The sequence below is a fragment of the Nuphar pumila genome, chromosome 12 (assembly GCF_984573655.1).
Source record: "Nuphar pumila chromosome 12, dmNupPumi1.hap1.1, whole genome shotgun sequence".
Classification (NCBI taxonomy): domain Eukaryota; kingdom Viridiplantae; phylum Streptophyta; class Magnoliopsida; order Nymphaeales; family Nymphaeaceae; genus Nuphar; species Nuphar pumila.
The window spans coordinates 4,356,172-4,380,438 of record NC_143260.1 but is presented as its reverse complement, the minus strand read 5'-3'; the positions used below and the strand labels follow the sequence as shown (position 1 = coordinate 4,380,438).

Sequence of the window (24,267 nt, the reverse complement as noted above, 5' to 3'; positions counted from 1 at the left end):
ATGACTAAAAATGAAAGAAAGAAAAAAACCAGGGCAGATCGACGTTCAAAATCACCAATTCCCGCACTAAACCAAACGCGAACACATAATTCCCAACGTAATCAAGAAATCAGGGAAAAAACGAAAAGAAGACAATAAAGAGAAGATCTGAACCACGATTAGATCTCTGAGATTGCTCGTTTTGGACGATTAACGACGGGAAGCAAAGCCTTCGGGGTGTCCTGAATCGGAGACAGCATTGAAGACCAGATCGGAAGAAGAAAGGAGAAGGAAAACATAGAAACGATCCGTTTCTTAGGGTTAGCCATCAATCGATCAGAGAGCAGAGCAAAATCCTGGAGCTAATTAAGAGAAGAACAGCAAAAGAGAAAACAAAAAAAAGGAAGGGATCTAAATGAATAAAAAATGAAAGAAGAAAGAGAAACCAGGGAAGATCGATCGTTCAAAATCACCAATTCCCACACTAAACCAAACAAGAACGCCTAATTACGAACGTAATTAGAGGAACAAGGAGAAAACGAAAAGAAGAAAAGGAGAAGAGATCTGAACCACGATGAGATCACTGAGATCGCTTGTTTCGAACTGCCGGAGAACGAAGGAGAGAGATGGACGAATCGCGAAGGAGATCAAAGCCTTCGGGACGTCGTGAACCGCAGAGAGCGTTAACGATCAGAACGGAGGAAGAAACGAGAAGGAATACAGAGAAACGATCCGTTTTAAGCTTCCCGCGCATACTCTTTTTTTATACCCAAGCACTGGAATCGGATTTGTTCGAATACTAATGCCGGATCCGTATCCATATACGGTGCATAGAGTCATAGGCTCATGGCTAGGGCGGAAACTGGAAACTGGGTCGGATCATACATAATTCCGAAGTGGACCCAAATTTTGAACGACAGGTCCGATTCAGGACTCAAATGAGATATGCGTCTTGGAGTGGCATACCGGATATGGATAGAATGTGAGGCCTTATGGTTCTAGATCCACTGAAAACAAGTAAAAATCTTTTATTGCAAAGTGGAAAAACCAAAATGGGTCAGGTTATACCCGAATCCAACCAGGATACCCCGGTACATGTATATCTGATTCTGACTGGGACCCGAATAATTGTTATCATGTTTGTTCCGGATCCAATATAATATTATTTGGGTTTGGGATCGTTGGTCTGGGCTACTAAAAATGTAAGCTATATGTTAAATACTAAAAATACATGCCATCCTGTCCTACCTTTTGTAACACACCATATCGTATCCGTGTCCTATCCGTATCCATGTGACACTATAATAAACTAAAATGTGGACAGATTCAAAACTCAGCAATATTTTCCTTTTTATCTTTTAATAATTTTAAAGACAAGAAAAATCACTGAAGCTTCAAGTTAACCAACCGAACCTATCAAGCATTCTTGATCGCAGATTAGATGCATCAGCATTGAGAATTAAACTTACACGTGTCGCCTCCTCATTGGCTTTTGGTACATATCTAGCCCTATGCATCAAACTCTGTACATACAAGCCTCTTTTGGCTCAGCAATTAAGTCAAAGGCATGCATCGGATCATCCAAGCATCTTACTCGGGCTGCACCGCACCCGCTTCAGGGTCCACTATCCGTCGCTCTCTATTCGCATTGGTCGTTGCAAGCTCGACGTGTCCGTTACCATCCACGCCATTGGTCGCCTGGTTCTCAGGATTCACCACCTCTATGGGCTTATATCTATAAAACAATGCGCAGAGTATGTAATACCCCAAGTTCACAACTTGGATCCCTGTCACTAACCAGTAGTAGTCCTCCAATTTTCCCTTATTAAGGTTATGGTTAGGCAGCCAATTGTGCTTCTTACCAGTATACTTATGAACTAGTGTTACTAATAATGTACTTAAGTAATTTCCGGCCGACAGCGAGATCCAAAAGAGCGCGATCCCAATGCTTCGCATACTTTCCGGGAACTGATCATACAGAAACTCTAGGTGTCCTACAGCCATGAATGCTTCAGCTATGCCATGAAGGCTGTATTGAGGTACCAACCAGAAGACACTAATTGGTATGGTTGAGAGTGGCTGGTCAAGTAGCCCGGCCCTAGCCGCAGCTGTTTTCCGTTTGACTTCGACGAATCCAGCCACGCCGGTGCTCAAAATAGATATGGTCAAGCCAATGCCCATACGCCGTAAGTACGATACTCTGGCGGGTTTGCCAGAATATCTACGCCTGATTGGGACTATGATCTGGTCATAGATAGCGAGGGTCAGTAGCAAAGAGAGTGTGTTAAAGATGTTCATAGTGGCTGGGGGGATCTTGAAGGATCCCGACACATGGCGGTCCATGGTTCGAGCCTGTTGGATCGAAAATGTGTGTTGGTGAGAAGAGGCAGTGATGAGTAAGATGCTGGAGGCCCAGATAGGAAGTGTTCGGATGATCGATTTTAGCTCTTCGACCCGATGGACGGTGGAGATTCGCCAAGGCTTGGGTTTCTCAGGTGCAATGAAGTCACCTTCTGTTATTATGGCTGCTTTGTCCAAGAACCTGAAAATCACATAGTAAAAGACCGTTAGCGATGAAGTGATTTCCCAGAACAAGCAATGAATATGATTTCAATACACCCTCATAATCTTTGATTATGATGAGCTTTGGAGTGTTCATGCGTTGGATTCCTGACACTTTCATACCAATGTCACAAATCTTGAAATCCGAAAAATCTTGGCAATGAATACAATATTCTAGTTTTCGTAGGGAAATCTTCGCAAAACCCTGGCATAAATGCAATTTTTAGAAGATATTAAATGTAAAAAACCATGAAAAAAACATTTAAAGATATACTAACTATAAAAAACGGTTTTATTGCATTAATATTATATTTTCAGACTAGAAAATATTTTTGAAGGTATCTGGTTTTTCGGGGGAAATATCAGCTTTTGAAAATATCCCAATAAAATCATGCTATTTTCAAAATATCGCCAATAGTTGTTACATAGCAATGCACAAACACTGGATTTGGGCCCAACTTAGTAGGCTCAAATCAGGTGAAAGGTCCAAAAAGGGTTGTAGATGGTTTTATCTGACCATGGGCCAACCAAAACCCAATCAAAATTCAAAATGGGTCATAGCGCTGGTTTCTAGTTAGATCTAGCCATACCCAACTAGGACCCTTATCTAGAAAAGGCATTTCCAGCATAGATCCAGGTTTTTCAATTTCAAATTTGAACATTGGTTTTCAGCCAGAAGGTCATGCCTGCCCAACACAACTGGATCTGGATCCACCCACACGGCATGTAGTCCGATCCAAACCATGACAACCCTGACCATCCAGATGCACTATGGAGTGGAAAGAAAAGGAGACCACGCCCTTGTGTTTACTTGTATTGATCAGAGTGAAGAAGCATTCCATTGATTGAGATTGCAGCGTCCAGCTCCCTGTTCTCATACAACTCACTGGGATTACTTGGTCTGGTCGCACGCCTCTTCCTTATGGCAGCGGCCATCACTTGCACCAACCGGGTCATCGGGCTGCCGGACGGCTTGTAGAACACATAGAGAGGGTAGCCGAGCAGAAAGACGGCCACCGAGACAGTCATGACGATGGTTGGCAAGCCTAGGCCCCAACCCCAGCCCACATTGTCTTGGATGTAGACCACAAGGGTCAGGGCCAGCAGGCTAGCCATGCCCATGAAAAAATAGTACAGATTGAAGAAATTTGATGTCTTGTCTTTCTTCTTCTTTGACTGGGTCAAGTCAAACTGGTCTGCTCCGAACGTGACAACACAAGGTCTGAGTCCACCCGAGCCAATGGAGGTCAGGAGGAGGGAGGAGTATAGTATCCATAGTTGCCATGTTGATGCCTCTTGGCATGCTTGCTGACCCGAACATGGTGGAGGCCTGGACCCGGGCAGGACAGCAGACAGGGTCAGGCATAGCATTCCCTGCGAAGAAGAAACCAAGGTCAAGGTCTTAAAAGTTGGCCCGAACTAAACCATATAATGCACACTTTTTCGTTTCGTTCTTTCAATTTTTTTTATAACAGCAGCCAAATTATCCTGATAAGTTGATATTTTGTTTTCTCATATTTTTATTGGCAAAATATCGATAACTTAAATAATTAAGGGTAAGAGAAAATATGTAAAAAATGAAAAATTACACATACGAGAGTATTGCATGTGCAACTTAGTAGCAAAAACTGTTTTTTAGCGGATCAAACCCTATAGATGTGACATTCATGGTTGTTTAGTAATAAACATCTTTATTTCATGATTTTCAAGTTCTTAAAAAGACAACAGCCTAACATGTACAAAATCTGCTTTTACATTGAAAAAATGTGATCTAAAGTGTATTTCCTAACAAACAAATAACACATTTACTATACCAGATTGAGCAGTTACATCTTGCATCAATAATTCCCAAGTGAAAACAGGTGCAATATGATTGCACAAATATTCGTGCATTAAGCGCCTGATCACCCTCCATCTTGGGGACAGGCCTGGCAGTTGTAGGGCCCAAGGCCTGATGGAGGGCAATCAAGTGCTTAATGCACAAAAATTGTGCCATGTAATTGCACCTGATTCTCAACTAGATTTCACATGCAACCCATTATATATATATATATATATATATATATATATAGAGAGAGAGAGAGAGAGAGAGAGAGAGAGGAAATCCTAAAGCCATATGATCTAAGATGTGATACTGTGTACCGAGGTGGTATCCCATGTGGTAAACGGGGTCATGTGCTAAGCTGAAGGCCCAGGTTCGAATCCCTCTGCTGCTACATGGGTCTTAAGAGATATCTGGTGCCTATAAAAAAAGATGTGATACTGTGTGCTAAGCTTTTCATTTTGCTGGTGGTCTACAACATAACTCAGATAGGTGGGTGGCATATACTTTTTTCACAGATCACCTTGGCGATGGACAGAAACATAGTTCAAGTAAAATATCATTTACATTTATAAAAAATTACTAAAAAAGATTAATATGTGCCAGCGTCCAGTGTGATCTTGTTGAGCGGCGGGCAGGTTATATGTTCTCTCCAAGAACACGCACTGTAGCTACAGTGTGTGTTTCGGGGTCCCCACTGAGCGCCGCGTGGCACTCAGTGGGGTGCACCGGAGAGCCATACACCACTGTACATCCTGCAGGCTGATGTATGACTCCCCCATACACCCCACTGAGCGCCACGCAGCGCTCAGTGGGGACCCCGGAACATGCACTGTAGCTACAGTGCGTGTTCCGGGGGTGCACACGCAACACCCTCTTTGTTGATCGTGTCTTGTCGTGTTACTCACAAAAATTGTGTCCCTGTGACATGGGCACAAAGTATGGTTAATACCATACCAGTTCTTTACTGACCAAGGGGACCATTGCTGCTATGCTTTAACATGGTCATTTTATTTTACTCTCTTCAAAGGGTATAATCTACTCAATAATTCCCAATCCTTCTTAGGAAAAGCTAGGATTTGAAACTTGCCCATCTTTATGATCTATAAAATTTCACCTTGGGCATCAATTGAAACTTGAGCAAGTTTGGGAGCTCCAGTTTTTCTGCCTCTTACCGGAAATGTTTAACTATTTTTTAACATGGAAATGATTTTCAAGCCAAGCAAAAACAGACTCATAAACAGAGCTCATGCCAAAGCTCAAGCTAGCAAAGTCACTCATCTAAGAAAAGACCTATGCCGATCACTGATTCTCTCTGATCAATGGTTTAGATCTAGGTCGTTCATCTACAAGATTTACATCCTAGATCATGCCACGGCACACAAGTTTTAGTGGACAAACCACAGTTTTAGTCACTAATTGTCTAGTAATGCTAAATTGCTAATGTTTACCAGTTGATAGAAGATGGAAGCAAAGGCAATGGTCCAAAATCTGCCGGCAAAGGAGTCTGCAATCAACCCGCCTATCAACGGTGTTAAGGCCGCCGTGCCCGCGAAATTTGTGAGTGTATTAGAAGCTTGAACCATAGGCATGTGGAGCACTTGAGTCAGGTAGGTGATCATATTAGCAGAGAACCCGGTGGCAGCGAATCTATCGCATGCATCAGTGGCTGAGAAAACCAACAACAAGATGTTAATCACAAACTTTTTTCTTAATCCTATTCTATACATTGTTATGAAAAACCAAAAGGAAATAAGTAGGCTAACAAATGGACTTACATAGAATAAAAGGCATTGTCCTAACTCCTCCTTTCTTCTTCTCTTTGGAGCCCATATTTGTTTCAGCTGGATTTTCCGGCGAAGAGCTCCTGATTTTGGACCCGAAACAAGGGAGCATGGTCGGAGATTCTCAATTGGAACTTGAAAAAGAAAAATGAGACTCTTGTAACATGTCACATGTGAGTGTAGAGGCCCCCTTTTTATAGTAATTTATGCCTTAGAAAGTGTACAGGCAATGACCAATGATGGACACAGATTTTGTGTTTGGAAAAATGTTAAAAAGAAAAAAATGCATAATGACCACAATAGTCATGCCCATCTTCAATGAGTTGAGTTAAAAACACACCAGACTTTTAACCTATTTACAAAAACACACCTAACCTTTGAAACCCCATTACCGACAGCACATTGGCTGACCGGACCTCCGGTGATCCCTCCTGCCCACTGAGGAGTACACCCAGCTTTGACCGTGTGGCAAGGGACACCACCCTTGGGTTTTGAATTTGTGACATCCTGTCAACTTGGTGACATTTACATGTCGCTCGGGAGCCGAATTCCATGGTTTTAACCAATGTTGTTTCTGAACCCAATCTATTTTAAAAAAGATTCATAGAATCAGCTGATTTAGGCTCCAATTGAATGGGATGAATTGGTCATTTTATTTTTTAAAATTTAAAAATATAAAAATTTGAAAATTACAAAATATAAAAAAAAACTTAATTGACCCCGATTCAGCTTGATTCAGGCTGTTTTTACTAGGGCTCGATTTAACCATGCAACGAATCAGCTTGGAGCAGATTCGATTAGATTATGATAAGATTAATGGTTTTAACTACAGACAGTTCAAGAGCCCACAAGGGATCGACATGCTTGGCTAGGAGGGTCAGCTTAAGGCATTCAAGTTAAAAGGATGTCGCAAGCTCCATACTTGGAAGTGCGCTTTCCTTTCCTTGCTGCAAATGCCGATGCCAACATCTTTAGTGGTCTGGGAGAGAGTTCTCATGGAGTTTTACACTACAGACACCGAAACAAGGACACACTCAACATGGCAACTCTTGTTCTGTCACCGGATAAGTTAGAAACAAAGTGGTGGTTTCTTTGTCTAGAATTGAAAATAAATAATTTTGTTTTTATGAAAGCTACGGAAAAGTAAGAGTAAAGGAGGCATGAATGAGAATTTTTGTGCTTGGCCCCTAGACAGGTGTCAAGTGTCTCAAAAAATTGACTGCCACTATAACTAAGTGTAATCTATCTTTGTCATGGAGTTTTGGGGATTAAGCACAATGAATGTCATTGTGTTGGGATAACCAAATGTCTATTTTATTCAAAAAGATAACAATTGATATATCACTCTATACATTGAGACACAAGGGGATTTTCTTCCCTACGATATTATATAAACTTTGGAGCTCATGGAATTATAGAAGTCCTTTAGATTGAGAGCAGATCAAGGGATCTGCCAAATCGCTTTTAGAAAAGTGATTTGGCATCCTCACCGTCCACAAAGATGTCAAATCACTTAAAGTCATTTGACAGATCATCTGATCTGCTCTCTAAAAGTATATATTATATTTTTTGTGATTTTCCTTGGTGATAACTCTAGCGGAAAACATAAGTCAATAGATGAGCTCATGGTTACGGTGTAATTTCATTCTAAATTGAGGGTGTCTTGTCTTTTCATACCCCCAACTATATATATATATATATATATATATATATATATATATATATATATATATATATATATAGAGAGAGAGAGAGAGAGAGAGAGAGAGAGAAATGGGTAGGTGCTAAATGAAAATATTCAGATTTTTGTGTTTTAGTTTTAAATTCTGACCTTACAGATGTGATCTATGTACTTGATTTTATAGGGATCAGTTCTTGAAGTGTTCAATTTCGGCACATGGGTGAGTTTTTATAAGATTCTAAAAATCAAACGGTCCAAAAACTTTGTAAAATTTTTAGGCTGCAAATATCAATCTTTCATGAAAACACATGATCTAGGTGTAAATTCTTAGTAAATCCACCATGACCAACACATTTATGGGGTCAAACTACGGAAAAAAATACAGAAAGTGTAGAAAAAACCCATTTATCACGGATCATTTAACATATTTCATTTAGCATATATATATATATATATATATATATATATAGAGAGAGAGAGAACATTCACCATTCAACATTACCAAAATACATCCAACAAAATATTGGATGAGAGAGACAAAAGAGAAACATAAGAGCAAAGCAACCACAATCTAGATGGTGATTGTGCATAGATCAGAGTACAAGCCGATCAGCCCCTCCCCCCTACTATGTAACTTAAGAGCCAGATACACATCAGACATGACCTGTTGCCGAAGCCTTCCGAAATCGAATGTGATACCCCTTAAAAAGATGTTGTTTCTTTCGGTCCATATGACCCACCATGCTGAAAGAAACCAAACCCGCCACAATAATCTTCATTTTTTTTTGTCGTACAATCCTGGGACCAAGCTAGAGGTCCCGAATAACGAAGCACGGACGAGTTTGAACAGGTGGCGCACCCCAAGTTTGAAAAAATAAGTCTAGAACGACCGGGCAGAGCCAAAATAGGTGAGTCGTGTCCTCTACAGCCTTCTCGCAAAGAACGCACATGCTTGGAAATTGAATCCCCCGTTTCCTGACATTAATTTGGGTTTGAACACGATCCAGAGCCACAAGCCACGCCAAAGCTTTTGCCCTTGGAGCTGGCCCCTTACCCCAAATACAATCACTGGGAAACCAGTCCATCCCTGACGGCAACAAGGAATGGTAAACTTGCTTAATGGAGAACCTATCTCCGCTCGCCATGGCCCAGTGAAGCCACGACAGGCCATGGACCGGCCTAAGATCTTTGCCACTGAAGGATCGAAGTGTCTTCCGCCACTCCAGCCAGAGGGACGAGTGACACACTGAACTTGGTGTGGAAAGAAGGGATTCATGTAGACTACCATATTTTTGCCTAACAAACGTAGCCCAAGAAGATTGAGATGTGGAAGCTTCCCAAGCCCACTTCAAGACTAAAACGATGCTCCTCTTTCTCAGAGCTGGAATCTCCAAGCCGCCTCACTGCCTCGGGAGAACGATCTGTTGCCAAGAAACAAACGGGTACTTTTTGTGCGACACATTCCCAGACCAAAGGAAGTGCGAAAGCAAACGGTTAATCGTCTGCTCTACTATCGTCGGTATAATAGACATGCTCATTCGAAACTCTGGTAATCTGGCTAAAACATGGTGAATGAGCGTCACACGTCCCGCAAAAGATAAATATCGAGCCTTCCAAGCCTGCAATCTCCCTTGCACCCGCTCTATGGTAGACCTCCAAGTAGAAGTTCCTGCTGGCTGCCGAGAGTGCAACGATAAACCCAAGAAATTGACAGGAAGGTCGGATATTGGGCAGTTGAAGATCCTTGCAGCAGCCGATTGGAGAAGAGGGTCAGCATTGAGTAAGACCAGAGCGCACTTACTCTCGTTCAGGCGAAGGCCTGAAATTGCAGCGAAGACTTTAATAATGAAGCACAACCTGGACATTTGATTAACATTCACATGTCCAAAAATTAAAGTATCGTCTGCGTATTGAATTGTGTGACCAACAAAACCAGGAATGCCCAAGGATTCCAAGAAGCCTGTTTCTTCTGCCCTTTTCATGAGAATAGGTAAACCATCTACCGCGATATTAAAAAGGATAGGTGCTAGAGGACAACCCTGTCGTACACCTCTAGCCAACTTGAATTCTTCCCCTCTCATTCCATTGATGCCAACTGATGATACGGATTTTGTGACCAACTCCTTAACCCATGCTATAAACCGGCTGCCAAACCCCATATTTGTTAGAGATTCAATCAGAAAATCCCATGCCAGACTATTATAAGCCTTGTGAAAATCCAATTTTAGCATGAAGTGCAGTGATTCAGTCGACTGTAAAGAGTGAAGAAGCTCAGTTGCACAAATAAAAGATCCTTGCAAACTTCAACCTGGAATAAAAGCACCCTGGTTCGGAGAAACAAGTTGATCAATGACAGCGCGCAATCGATTAGCCAACACCTTAGATATAATGCGATACAGAGCACCCATCACCGAAATCGGCCTGAAGTTGGATATGTCTGACGCCTCTTGCCTCTTAAGAATCAAAGAGATGACTGCCACATGATATGGTTTAGGCAACCTCGCATTACGATAGAATTCATCGAACAAGTGGAACAGGTCAGTTTTAACACTTGACCAAAATGCTTTAAAGAAGTCGATGTGAAACCCATCAAGGCCTGGTGCCTTCCATCCCGATAGTTCTTTAATAGCATTCGAAATCTCCACTTCAGTGAATCTAACCTGCAACAAAACAGATTGGTTTGCCGCCAACCGCTTATAGCCCATATCGCCGATGACACCCCCGACGCCTAAGTCGTCCGAATACAACCTGAAGAAATAAGAAGTAATAGCTGACAGACAATTGTGCGGACCAAACTGACATCCATCGATCTCGATCAAGAGTATCCGGTTCTTACTGTATTTATTTGATGCGTTCATATGAAAAAATCGTGTATTATCATCGCCATTAGCCAACCATGCAACTCTATCCCTCAACTTCCATCTAAGCTCATCTCGTGCTCTCCATTCTGCAACGAGAGCAGAGAGTACGACGATATGCTCCTGCAACTGAAGCACTTGGCCCTCCGGTACACCAACAAGATCGACCTGACGTTGAGCCAAATGGATGCTCTTTGTGCCTGAGAGAGAGAGAGAGAGAGTTGTTTGTTGCTCTTTGTGCCTGACTTAAACTGCGCATAATGGATGCTCAATGCAGGCAGCACGCATGGGTATAAACGGGCCTTTATTGTCGCTTCAAAAGTGCCTTAAAAAGATGTTGCAGCCTTTAGCGGTGCTTCAAAAGGCCGCTAAAAGTCGTTTAGGGCGTGCCTTTGAGCATCCATCGTACCCATGACGCTCAACAACGTGCCCTGTGTATAAAGGGGTTGAAGCACCGACAAAGGTCAAAAATCTACTAAAACCTTTAGCGATGTTTTAAAGGCGTTTTTATACACAGGCCCACGCTGATCTTTCATCACGTTTCAGGCAACTACCACTATATATATATATATATATCCTACAACTTTTCTAGCCTAGAATGGAGAAATACGTGTTTTGGGATTGTTTTTAGCAAATCTAACCCTACAGGTATGTTCAACATGATCAATTTGCTAGGAAAAAAAAAAACTTGAATCATGTATTTTTGATAAAACAAAAAATTGTAATCCTTGAATATTTATAAATAATTTAGACAATTGATTTTTAACACTTATAAAAACTTATCTTTATGTGGGATTCAGATAATCAAATAGTCAATTCCTATAAAATCAGTAGTTGACATATGTACAATAAGAAAGATGTAGGAAAAGTGATGCAAAATGAAAAAATTCTTACCCTTTCAAATGAGAGACTTTTTTTGCTGAAAGTGCTTTGCAAAAATGTACATTTTTTGATAGAAAACATTCCTCCATGTGAAGGGGTGGGGAGGAATGTTTCCTATCAAGATAAAATTTATTTTTATACTCTCCACCACCACTCACCATCTCATCATCATCACCACCCTCTTCATCTCTCATTTTTTTTCACATTTTCTCACTCTATTTTTTTCACATGCTACACAAACAAATGAAAAACTTTCTTTTGAAAAAACTTCTCATATCAAAAGCTCTGGTAGGCAAAACTTTATTTTTCTATGAAAGTTTTTCTCTATTCCTAAGGAAAACTTGAAAAATTCTGTAGGCTAGAAAAGTGTTTGGCAGCTAGCACCTACTATATATATATATTAGAGAAATATTTTTAATTTTTTTGATAAAGAATTTCTTTTAATGTTACTTTTTACCTTTTGATCTTTTTTTTTAAACTTACGGCTACATAAATACTGTCAGGCACATGCAGACGTATTCCGATGAGGACGTGAAGTTGAAGAAAGTAAAGAACCTTTTTAGGGTTTTTTTTTCAAAAAATAAAAACTAAAAATATCTGTATTCAAATAAGATACTAAAACAAGTACCCTTGTGATTTAATTTAATTACAATATGGTCCTCTATCAATACTTCATTTCATCACAGAAAATTGTTGGACCTTATTTGCTAAATGTGTACCTGTGGTCCATGCACATCCAGCCCACAATCTGGGCCATCGAATTTAAAATTATCATATAGAGCCAAACACTTGGGGAAATTCCCTTAGTGCGATTGCCATCCCGCGCCCCCGCCCCCCCCTTGATAGAGTAGTGCGATTGCTATCTCTTCGCTAAGGTAGTGCAACTTTACCAATCCACCTATCAACCTCAACCCAAATTGGGCGGTTCCTAAGTTAAATGGATTGGTGGTCCCATATTTCATGGTCCTGGTTCGGTGCGACTTGAAACATTGGCCTTTTGTCCATGCTTCAGTTGCCAATCTTATGACACAGTACAATCTTTGAAAATGCGAAGCTGTGTTTCGAGCCCGATGTGAGATTTGATTCCGACCTTTCCCCTTATAACACCACAGATTCCAGGCATTTTAGGAATATCAGATCCAGCATTTGCTTGAGGGTCAGATCTGACATGGGCCCCACACCAAATCCTCTCTCAAGCCAAGAGGTTCTCGGATCTTCGAGGCAATCAAACACCGCCTGACTGATCCGTCCCATCAAATTCGCAAGATCAATGGCCCATATCTTAAGCTCATCCAAAAAAATAGAGCTCAAGCTTGGCTTGACAATATATATATATATATATATATATATATAAAAGCCCTAATGATAGGATTTAAACTCAACACCTTCCAAGCAGTTGCTCAACAGCCAAACCATTAAGGTAACACATATCTTCTTGTTTCTTTACTCAAGAGAATATGCAAACTGATGCTTCATGTTACTATATGAGACTATCCTAATCCAGTTAATCGAGCATAACCGAACTCAATTGCCTGTTCAAGCTCGGCTTGTTTATGTGAACTGAGTTTGAGCCATTGTTCAAGTTTGGGTCACATATTTCCTTAAACAAGTTTGAACCGAGCTTAAACTGGTCAAGCCTGAGCATAACCGAACTCAATTGCCTGTTCAAGCACGGCTTGTTTATGTGAACTGAGCATGAGCCATTGTTCAAGCTTGGTCACATACTTCCTTGAACAAGTTCGAACAGAGCTTAAACTGGTCAAGCCTGAGCTCTACTCGTTGTGCAGCCCTGGTAAGGAAAATGAACTGCATTTGGCAAAGACAGTTTTGTCATTCTGAAAGTCTTTACGGACTACATTTTCAGTTGGCTTTTTGTAGCTTTTTGTAATGCATTGATTGTTTCTGTTCTCCGTGAATGAACAAAAGTGGATGGTGCCCTTTTTTTGTCATTTATTTCTGATGCTGTATTCAAAGAAAACCCGTTGGTGGTGGGGGCATCTGATGCTGGAACCATCAATGGAACAAAGTGTGTGGAATCAAATTGGTGGTTTGCCCTACAGTCAAAGGTGCACATGGGGCATCACACGATACGATACTGGATCAAATTCGTGAAATTTCAATGATAGTTGGTAATCCCGGGACTCGGTCTTGAATTAGTAAAGCTTGGCTAATTGGCTCTGCTAAAATCACTTGGTGAATCAGACCAATCATGATGATTAATGTATATGTAGAAAAGAAAAAAGTAAATCAATTAGTCAATCTTATAGATGCAAAATAGATGAAAATTGAGAATAGTCATTTTCCCGTGTGGCCAGCAGTACGGTTGTGAGGGTTCTGAGATGCACTGGATCAAACTCTACTGGCGCAAGGGTGTGTTTCTAGCTTTTAGAGGTGGGCCATGTAAGATAGGGAGGTTGTGAGACTCCACCCAGAGTTTTCCTTGCTTAGCGAGGGTTGCTTATCATAAAAAAGGAGAATAGGCATTTTCATATTTTGTTTGTAAACAAATTAAAATTGAGAATAACAAAAAAAAACACTAATGAATATGATCAAATGAAGAAAAAGCGTATCGATCATGATTCACCTCAGTTAACTTGCAATGGGTTAATTTCATGACTTGGTCAAAACCACAGTTACAAATCTCTTTCTTAAGAAAATGTTGGTGAGGAAAAATCTCATGATATTTTACAAATATGAGTTTTTCTTAAGAAAAATCAGTTTATATAAATTCTACAATATAAAACAAAAAATATAAATATAAATAATATAAAAACAAGGACAAAAATGCTTTTATCATCCTTTAAAAATATTGCAATTCTATTGTAATACTTTTTAAAAATTGGAGATATTTGTAGCTATAGTCAAAACTCTGTTCATTAATACTTTGACAAGTTTAGGCAATGTGGTATTTATACCGAGGTGGTATCCCATGTGGTAAGCGGGGTCCTGTGTCAATCTGAAGGCATAGGATCGAATTCCTCTGCCACATGGGGCGGCTGTTGTTCTGGTAGGGGTCTGCCTAATCCCAACTTGCTTTTCAAAAAAAAAAAAAAAAAGGCTAAGCCAACTCATAGAATAATGCTAGACTCTGAACAAGTCAAACAAGTCATGGTCGATGCTAGACTGAGTCATGGGTCGACTGATGCTTTTGCCAACCATGTTTTAAGGGGGCGTTAGCATGTCACGAAATGGGGTGCCACGGCACCTCCTTCCATTTATTTCACTGCTGCGGAAATGGAATCGGACCCATACCCACCCACAAGAACCATTTTTTCGCAGAAAACCCACCTCCAGCATGTAAAATGACATGTCCATCGAGAGTTTTTTGCGAAAACACAGGTTTCTGTTGTTTGTGTTATCACTGTGGATCTCGCAGAAATATGTGTTTTTGCAAAAAACAATCCACTTTCCGTGACACACAAACATGCGTTTAGTAATTGAGAAGGTTCATGAACTCAGTTTAAGGTTTTATTCCAAAAATACCAAAAATGGAAAAATGTAAAGGAAAAGAAAAAAAAAATATATATATATATATATATATATATATATATATATAACAAAAATCGATTTTTGAGAAAACCTCTTTTCTGAAATATATCTCTTTTTTAAGAAAAACCACCTTTTCGAAAAATCCCGAAAAGAGCCCCCCTTTGTTATAAATATTTTTAACCAAAAGGGGCTCGGGGAAAAGTTTTTTTAGGGTTTTGAGAACCCCTGGCGAGAAAGGGTCGGAGGTCCAGGGGCGGCGCCTTTCTCCCCTCTTATCCCTGATTTTCCAGTTTAACCCGGAAAGCAAAGGTGAATCACGTATGCCAGGTGGTCGTGGGCCCACCCGGGGTTTGTGTCGCTGGGGGGCTGGGTCCATTAAATGGCCTGGTTCTCGGTGAGATTTCCCCGTCATCAAATGAAAAAGAAAAAAGGAAAAAGAAAAATTAGATCTTACAAGAAATGTGAAATAGGGTGATATGCTGCATCACCCATTTGCCAAAAGAACTATTGTGGCTAATTAAGCACCATAACATAGTAGAGGAGTACAATATAATAATATCATATATAATCTTCCATGTAACCATATAGGAATCTACAAACCTAGCACAGCTAGCGATAGGGGTATGTCCAACACCCTCACTTCTCAGACTGAAAACATTTAGTTGATCAATGAACTGGTAGGGGTCTGTCTAACCCCATCTTGACCATAAAAAAAAATGCTAAACTAAAATGTCTTAATCATATGGATTAAACAAAAGGCACTAAAAAACAACCAAAGGAGGCCAAAAGTTTCTCAGACTCTTGTGATTTGTTAATATGGCTTGTCACTACATCAGGACCATAAGATCTTTGTCACAAAAAAAAAATTAACATGTGATGATCTGTAATAATGATTAATTAACTTTGCCCACAATCCTTTTGTGGGCGTCTAGAAAGCCATTCATCATTGATCATAAGGTTAACTATCTTTCTTTCCCTCCCTCAACTAACCCATGACTAGGAGTTTTTTTTTTTTCAGAATTATAAAGGGCACCTTTTAGTACTTGTAAAAGAGTTGAAGTGGACTATGAAATAGTAATTGTAAGGGAAAAGGGTCACATTTGCATTTAATAAGGAATGACTTGGCTCGCTTAAACCTAGACCGACCATTTCACTTTAATTTGGCTCAAGGGCCAATCGTAGATGGTTCAACCACCCTTTGAATTTTGGTTACATAGAGTCAATGGTCAACCATGGATAATTCAATGTCAGTCACACATAGTCGGCAAAACTCTGATTAGAACTTTTCCTTTTCAATGGAAGTTTAAACTTAATTTTCAAAGATATATATGTCAATTAGCAAAATCTGTAAATGGGAATGAACCGAGATTTTTAAAGTTTTTTATCTTGCAAATCTAACCCCGTAGATGCATTCAACATGGTACATTTGTTTGAAATAGACTATTGGATCAATGTAATCAGATAAAGAAATATTATTTTTTATACTTTAATATTTACAAAAAAAATTAGGAGCCATTGATTTTCAAGGCTTAAAAGAGCCTTCTTATACTTCCTAATCATAATTATAATCGGATCAAAAGTAGTGTACGGCTTCATGACCATTTATCTCTCAAACTATGTACTCGCATCATTTTTTGCTTAATCTAAACTTGTAAATGTATTTATCATTACTTTATTCACTAAAAACCCTACTTTGGATTGGAACTATTTAACAAGAATTCTTGATTTTTAATCAATCAAGCTTTTAATATAATATGAATCATTGATTTATTTTGTTGAGCTAAATTAATATATATTTTCTACCAAAAAAGGCATAGAGAATGCATATATAGGTTTATATTAAATAAAAAAACATGAAGTATGTCTTTTAAAAGGTTTATAAACTACTCTCTCTCTCTCTCTCTCTATATATATATATATATATATGGCTTGTGATTTATATTTATAAGTATGTGTGGACATGACTGATTCGTCCACTGTTACATAATTGCACCACCGATTGTGCACATGATTAGCAACACAAAAGAAATGTTGGCAAAAACAGCACATGCACTTGATCATGCACGCACGATGTCACGTCCGATGAGAAGTGTGTCCAATATATATATATATATATATATATATATATATATATATATATATATATATATATATATATATATATATATATATAGAGAGAGAGAGAGAGAGAGAGAGAGAGAGAGAGAGTAATGCTACGGCTGTGGACTACTTACTCTCACATACTAGAAATCATGATTACAACTCAATTAAATGTACTCAACATAGTTTATTTGATAGAAATCATAAAATTAAGATTTTTTAAGTCATAAAATTTTGATACATTGTGAGTCATTGATTTTTAAAGATCTTAAAAAACATAGCTGTATACTATAATCACATGATCCAAAACTTGTTTTTTGTTTTCTACTAAATAATGCTTATAGATCATATTTATAGGGTCAGATCAACAAAAAGAAAGTTTAAAAATTTTGAAAATGTAAAGTTTCTATTAGGCGAGAGTAGGTACTCCGTGAACACCTTATCATTAACAATGTATATGAGTAATGCTCCGGTGCTCCAGGAGTACTACTCTCACGTACTTAAAGCTGAATTAGACTTGTATGCGTTATTTGTGGATATATTTTTGGTAACTCAAATTGCTATGCCATTTTAATCTTTTTTTTAATATAAAACATTTTTAATCATATATCGTTCTTAATTAACGATTTTTGTTGTTCAATGTATTGCTAACTATAGGTGGGAGTTGGACCAACCACCAATTCATTAAGGTCGGTCCCCATTGGTCAACAACCAACCACTTCAGCTTAAAGTCACAAGTCAGAGCCTCAACAGGGCAAGCCTCTCAAGTAAAAAATTTTAATGCTATTCTTCCATCTACCTCAAGGGTAATTAACAAGTTTACCTTTTTCTTTTTTGGCTAGGTCAAGAGTCAAAATTTTTAATGCTATTCTTCCATCTACCTCAAGGGTAATTAAGAAGTTTACTTTTTTTCTTTTGGCTATGTCAAGGGAAAACCCTTGATTATGGATCGCACAAAGCTCTCAAGTCAAAAATTTTAATGCTATTCTTCCATCTCTCTTAAGGGTATTTAAGAAGTTTACATTTATTTTTCTTTTGGCTAAGTCAAGGAAAACCCCCTCATCATGGATAATATATTGGCAAGCCTCCAGTTGGTAAAAACCCTCTAAGTCCTTCTTACCCACCCAAGAGTACACTCAGTTTTAATCTTGCAGCAAGCAATAACCTTCTATTAAGTTTCAAGCCCTGGCCATTAGGGATGTCAACGGGTTGGATGTAACCTGACATCCCACCTAAATCATAATCCGATTAGTCGGTTCGGTAGCTAAATTTGGATCCGATTAATTATTGGATTCAGGTTTAGTATTAATAATTGCATTCAAACCCATGTCCAGCTAAAATCCGAATCTGACAAAAAACTCAAACTGATTAAGTGTAAATATCAGATTTTAAGCTAATTGGATCCAGGTTTGGTTTTATCTTTTTTTCATCCGATTCTGACTCTGAATCCAATTATATTGGACTCAATAATGCCTCAATCTGGCCTGAATCCAACTTGTTTACATCCCTAGTGGTCACCTCACGTTAGGACATAGGAGGCAACCCATACCCAGGAAAGCGTAGGCCTTGTGGCCAATAAGGTTGTTTACTTAGGCAACTCTAAGGATACGTTTGGAAGAGAAAACTCTCATTAGAAAAAAAAGTTTTGCCTATAAGAAGTTTTTCAAAAGAAGGTTTTTCGCTTGTTTCTCTTGAAATTTTATATTTTAAGGGATGTGCATTTTTTTTACCAAGAGTGTTCTTTTCATGAACCGGAATTACCTGTTTTGATGAGGTTCATCTGCAGGAGGAGACTGAAAAGGGACGAAAATTGGTTCTACCCAATGTCCAAAACTGTGACAAAACTCTTGCAGCTCCTACTATTCCATCCACTACCACTTCAGTTGAGTCTAATCAAAACACTGCTGATGAACATGATGAATCAACCTCTCATGCATGAAGCTCTTGTTGCCCCTATTAGAAGATCGACCCGCATCTCACGGCCACCTGAACAACTTCTATACTTACCTGGCATCATCCTCACCCATGCACTACACTTGTCATCCCATTCAAAAGTATGTTTTCTTTAAAAGCCTCTCAGCGTCCTACATATCCTATGCCCTAAGTGTTTACTCTCATCGTGAACCTAACACCTTTCAAGAAGCTAATTTTGATCCTCAGTGAAAAAAAGCAATGGCAGAAGAAATTCAGGCCCTCAACAAAAATGATATCTGGCAACTGGTATCCCGTCTTGAAGGAAAAAAATTAGTAGGATGTCAATGGATCTACAAAATCAAGTATAATAGCAATGACTTTATCGAAAGATATAAAGCGAGACTGGTTGTGAAAGGTTATTCTCAAATGGAAGGTGTTGATTATAATGAAACCTTCGCCCTTGTAGCCAAAATAAACTACATAAAAATCCTTATCTCAATAGCCACGAACAAAAACTGAAAAATGTATTAGTCTGATGTTAAAAATTCATTTCTTCATGAAGATCTAGAAGAAGAAATATACATGGAACCACCTCAAGGATATCATGTTCAAAATCATGAAGAAGTGGCCTACAAATTAAAAAGGCCATATGCAGCCTTAAGCAGTCTCCCCAAGACTGGTTTGCTAAGTTAAGTATGGTTCTTGTTGAAAATGAGGTTTAAAAGAAGCTCTGCTGATCATTCCATGTTTGTTTCTATCCAAGGATCAAAGACAACTATTATTCTTGTTTATGTCGATGACTTAATCATGACAGGAAATAATGAAGTTTTGATAGAACAGGTGAAAGAGAAATTGCATAAAAAATTTGAGATCAAAGACCTAAAAATTCTCAGATATTTTCTTGGTTTAGAAGTTGCTCATTCAAGCAAAAGGGTCTTCATCGGTCAAAGAAAATATGTTCTTGATCTTCACATTGGTATGCTTCACGTCAAGCCTATAGACACACTTATTGACATGAGCAGTAAATTAAGAAAAGAAGATGGACAACAGGTAAGTGACGTTGGTGAATTTCAAAGGCTGGTTGGTCGTCTTATTTACTTAACTATCACTCAACCGAACATAACGTGTGCAGTCAATTTGATAAGTCAGTTCATGCATGAACCTAAAGAAACTCATCTCGAGGCGGCATACATAATTCTCAGGTACCTAAATGAAACTACTAGAAAGGAAATATTGATGACAAGAAATAACAACTTAAACATTGTTGGTTACACTGATGCAGATTGGGCTGAAAACCCAAATGATCGTAGATCCACATCAGGTTACTGTGTGTTCGTTGGAAGCAATCTTGTTTCTTGGCGCAGCAAAAAACATAATGTTGTTGCTCGATCAAGTGCTAAAGCTGAATATCGCTCTATGGCTCTTTGATCATGTGAACTTATATGAATCAAGTTCCTACTATCAGATATGGGAACCAGAGTAGATGAACCTATGGAGTTAAGGTGTGATAATCAACCACTATCTATATTGGAGCTAATCATGTGTTTCATGAACGAACTAAACACATTGAGCTCGATTGTCATTTTGTCCGTGAAAAAATTCAGGCTCGAGTCATTAAAACTCCCCATGTCAAAAGCCAGGATCAACTAGCAAATATATTTACTAAAGCTTTGGGAAAAGAAAGACATTGCGATATCTTGCGCAAGTTGGGGCAAATCGATATCTGCCAACCAACTTGAGGGAGAGATTGTTGGAAGTTTGGATGAATACGACTCCTTGTGATAAGGAGATCAGTTTTTCTTATCCTTATCCAAAACTTACCGAGTTACATTGGTAACACTATTCAGTTGTTTTCTAGTCTATCCTATCTATTCAGAAAAGTCTATATAAGCTTTGTATTGTGAATCATATTGCATAACAGAATAAAGAGAGAAAAGTAAGGGTTTCATCCGTGGATGTAGGCATAGCCGAACCACGTTAATTCCGGTTCTTGTGTGATATTGTTTATGCCATGTCAAACTTTAACGGGAGGTGATGGTGGTGGGTAGCGGTGAAATGGATGGTGATGGTGATGTGAGATAGTGGGTGGTGGTGGTGATGAGATGGGTGACGGAGAGTGTAAAAATAATTTTTTTCTTGATAGAAAACATTCCTCCACCCTATGGAAGAATGTTTCCTATCAAAAAGTATACTTTTTAGAAAACTCTTAGTGAAAAAGTATCTCTCATCTGGAAGGGTAAAAAAATCCATAAAGAATTTTCATTTTGCATCACTTTTTCTACATCTTTCTTGCTTTCAAACTTGCCCTAAAATCACTGGATTTACTGTCAAGGCTGTGAGCAGTTGGGCTTGGTGATTACTAAGCATGCTGACCTCAGGAGCTGATCTTGCTTTTCTTGTGGAGCTTGGGTGAGGTAAACCGTATAAAAAAACATGAGGACTTCTTGGATGTTGCCTGCACTAGAACTTTTCCCATAAAGGTACCTAACTTTAAAGGCGTCCTCAGGGGTCCATTGCATATAGTGAACTACTTCAATCAAGGCATCCCACCATTATGGTTTTCAAAATATTGATTAATTTATTGGAATGTGGCAATGTTTAGTGAATTGGAATATGGCAGCTTGCTCTCGTTTATGTTTTCCTTTTTTTTCTTTTTTCTTTTTGTGTGTGTGTGCATATTGTGTGTTTGTGTGCATGCAACTCGGATTCTGAATGGGATGAGAAAATACCAAAAAATACACAAAATCGGATTTGGATCTGTCGGATTCTGTAATCAAATCGAAAGAAAATCTAACCGATTTCTGATTGGATTCAGTTTTCTTAACCGATCTATTGACATCCCTATGCATGCATGTGCATAAATGTGTGTACATGTATGAGAGAGAGCGTGTACGTGTGATGTGTGTGCATATATATATATATATATATATATATATAGAGAGAGAGAGAGAGAGAGAGAGAGAGAGAGAGATCAACTTCAGGCTCTAAAGCATTGGCATTTGTGAACCAAACTGCATGCCTGAATCGGATACATTTTGAGCTCGAGCAGGCCCATTTGCTGTTCCAAATCCAGTGAATTGCAAAGGGAAACCTATGCTTTTGTTTGCATTTAAAGAAGATCCACATGTAGCTTATGTTTCTGAACCGATTGCTGGGTGAATCCACTCTTTGGTAATCAAGTCTGATTCCGCTTGTTTGTTTTTTTGTGCTTGAAATACCATGAACAAATTAAGATGTGCTACTTAGCACAATCAACCCAAAATTCTAAGAATATATGCTTCCTATAGAGACAAGTGGCTTTTAAGAATATTTTTCCTCAACAAATTTTCTCCATAAAAGAGAGAGAGGAATGGTTGCACACTTAAGATCTCAAGACCTGCCTTCGATTAATATAAAAGACTTTATATATGAAAAAGACATATCACATGATTCATTCTATAGAGATTCCATAAATACTCCAAGCGCATTTTTGCAATGCCCTGTGATTCTTGGATCCTGTGATTATAAGTCACAATCATCATATTTCTTAAGTTCAGTGGAACATGAAAAAGTAAAAGTCGTGTGTGATTGCTAGTTGCAGTTGTTTTAGACTTTAATCTTTTCTTTATGGTCAACCCTAGGGTTAGGCAGACCTTCACCAGTTATACAACTGTACTATTGGGTTTTGAACCTGCAACATCCCCAACACAAGGTGACCTGCTGTAGCTGCTCTTAAGGTTGGGCAATGGGCTGGGCCAAAAGCTCGGTTCAGGCCTGCGTGTTGAGAAACCCCCGGCCCATGGCCCGCCCGTTAGGCCCATGGGCGCCTAATCAGCCAGACCGGGCCTGACCTGTTATCAACAACAACTACTACTACTACGCCTTCATCCGAAAACAATTGCGGTCGGCCTGTTATATTATATATAATATATAAATATAATGTATATAGCCCGGATTGGCCTGTTGTCCACCCCTACGTGCTCCTACCAGACAAACAAAGCCCCAGTGTTTTTGCCTTGAATTTTGTGAAAGTGCATGTTTGCAATGTCTTGTGATTTTTGGTTCATGTGATTGTAGATCACACTCGACTTTCAAAAGATTAATTGAATGTGAAAAAATAAAAGTCATTGTGATTGCTAACTGCCATTATTGTTTGCTTCTTTTTGCTTTGAAACTTGTGAAAGTAGACAACAAGGTTGACCCTGTGACCTACTTTCTCAGCGTCTACTTTCTCAAGCTTTTACTTTTTCACCTATAACCAAAACAAGCTACTCACTTGTGACCAAAGCAAATATGCTTCAAGAATTGTTCTATTTAGAAACCAACAAAATTGCAAGCTGTCCTCTTCAAAACATCCACAATCATTCAAAGATGATAAATACCTAAATGGCTGTCATGTGAACACAAATCAATATTATCGGCTAAATAGTGAATGAAATAATTGCCGACAAGAGCTCTGCCTTCCTGGCTAAGGGTAACCATGGTTTGTCATCTGATATACATGGTCGACCACAGTTCAAAGCCCGTTGGAGGGGAGGGCCCTTATTGTATGATCGAAGCAGGGTGTACTTCTCAGTGGACATATACAACTACAAAGGTTTTACCCAGATCGGTGATGGAGGTTTTCCTTTTGTTTAGCAAAAGAGAACAAAAGAAATTTTTTTTTTTCTTTGACAGAAAAAGAGAAAATATTTTCTCCACCAAGTTATCGGTAACTTGGTATATTGTTGACTTCAAACTGTATTCTTTTGCGTGAATTTCAATCAGCCACCTGCTGTTTGTTTGAATGCCTGATGTTAATAGAAACAGGTAGATTTACCAGCTTGAAGGACGAAAAACTGAATATTGATAGAAACAGGTAGGTTTACTAAGAACTGCTCAACTTATCAGTCATAAAATCCTCGCCCAAGTTTTGTAAATTATATGTTTGAGTTTTCTTTTTGTACTTCAATTACCTGCCTAAGGTGTAAATTTGCTTTTTCAGTTTTATTGAGAGAATTGATCATCTTATGTTCTTTTGATAATGGAACATATATTGAAGATATTTCTGACAGAACCATAGTTAACCAACTGATTTTAGAACATGAAGTGTCGTAGAAAATATTAAGTTGGGTGATTTTTGTAATCTACCCTGGTAAAAACCGTTCAGGGAAGGTTAGAGAGTATTTTGCCCCTAGAGTCTCTTAAAAAGAATTTTTTTTAACGTGATTTGAAATT

General features: G+C 38.8%; 1 protein-coding gene across 1 annotated transcript; it reads right to left on the bottom strand.

Annotated features, from left to right (window-relative positions):
- Nucleotides 1-218: 218 nt before the first annotated feature.
- LOC149819718 (protein NRT1/ PTR FAMILY 3.1-like) lies at nucleotides 219-6,326 on the bottom strand. The gene is made up of 4 exons (XM_089982418.1): nucleotides 6,142-6,326; nucleotides 5,815-6,032; nucleotides 3,353-3,915; nucleotides 219-2,521 (listed from the first exon to the last, which is right to left on the bottom strand). Exons 1-4 carry the CDS (start codon nucleotides 6,257-6,259, stop codon nucleotides 1,570-1,572), a joined length of 1,851 nt encoding a protein of 616 aa, XP_089838544.1. The 5' UTR covers nucleotides 6,260-6,326; the 3' UTR covers nucleotides 219-1,569.
- Between the last annotated feature and the right edge of the window lie 17,941 nt (nucleotides 6,327-24,267).

What these genes read in the sequence shown, in the direction of transcription:
- LOC149819718 (XM_089982418.1), bottom strand. Translation starts at nt 6,259, where the DNA reads ATGCTCCCTTGTTTCGGGTCCAAAATCAGGAGCTCTTCGCCGGAAAAT. An exon ending in GACAATGCCTTTTATTCTAT is followed by an intron (nt 6,033 to 6,141) that starts GTAAGTCCATTT and finishes TGGTTTTCTCAG; the next exon opens with CCACTGATGCATGCGATAGA. An exon ending in CTTCCATCTTCTATCAACTG is followed by an intron (nt 3,916 to 5,814) that starts GTAAACATTAGC and finishes TCTTCTTCGCAG; the next exon opens with GGAATGCTATGCCTGACCCT.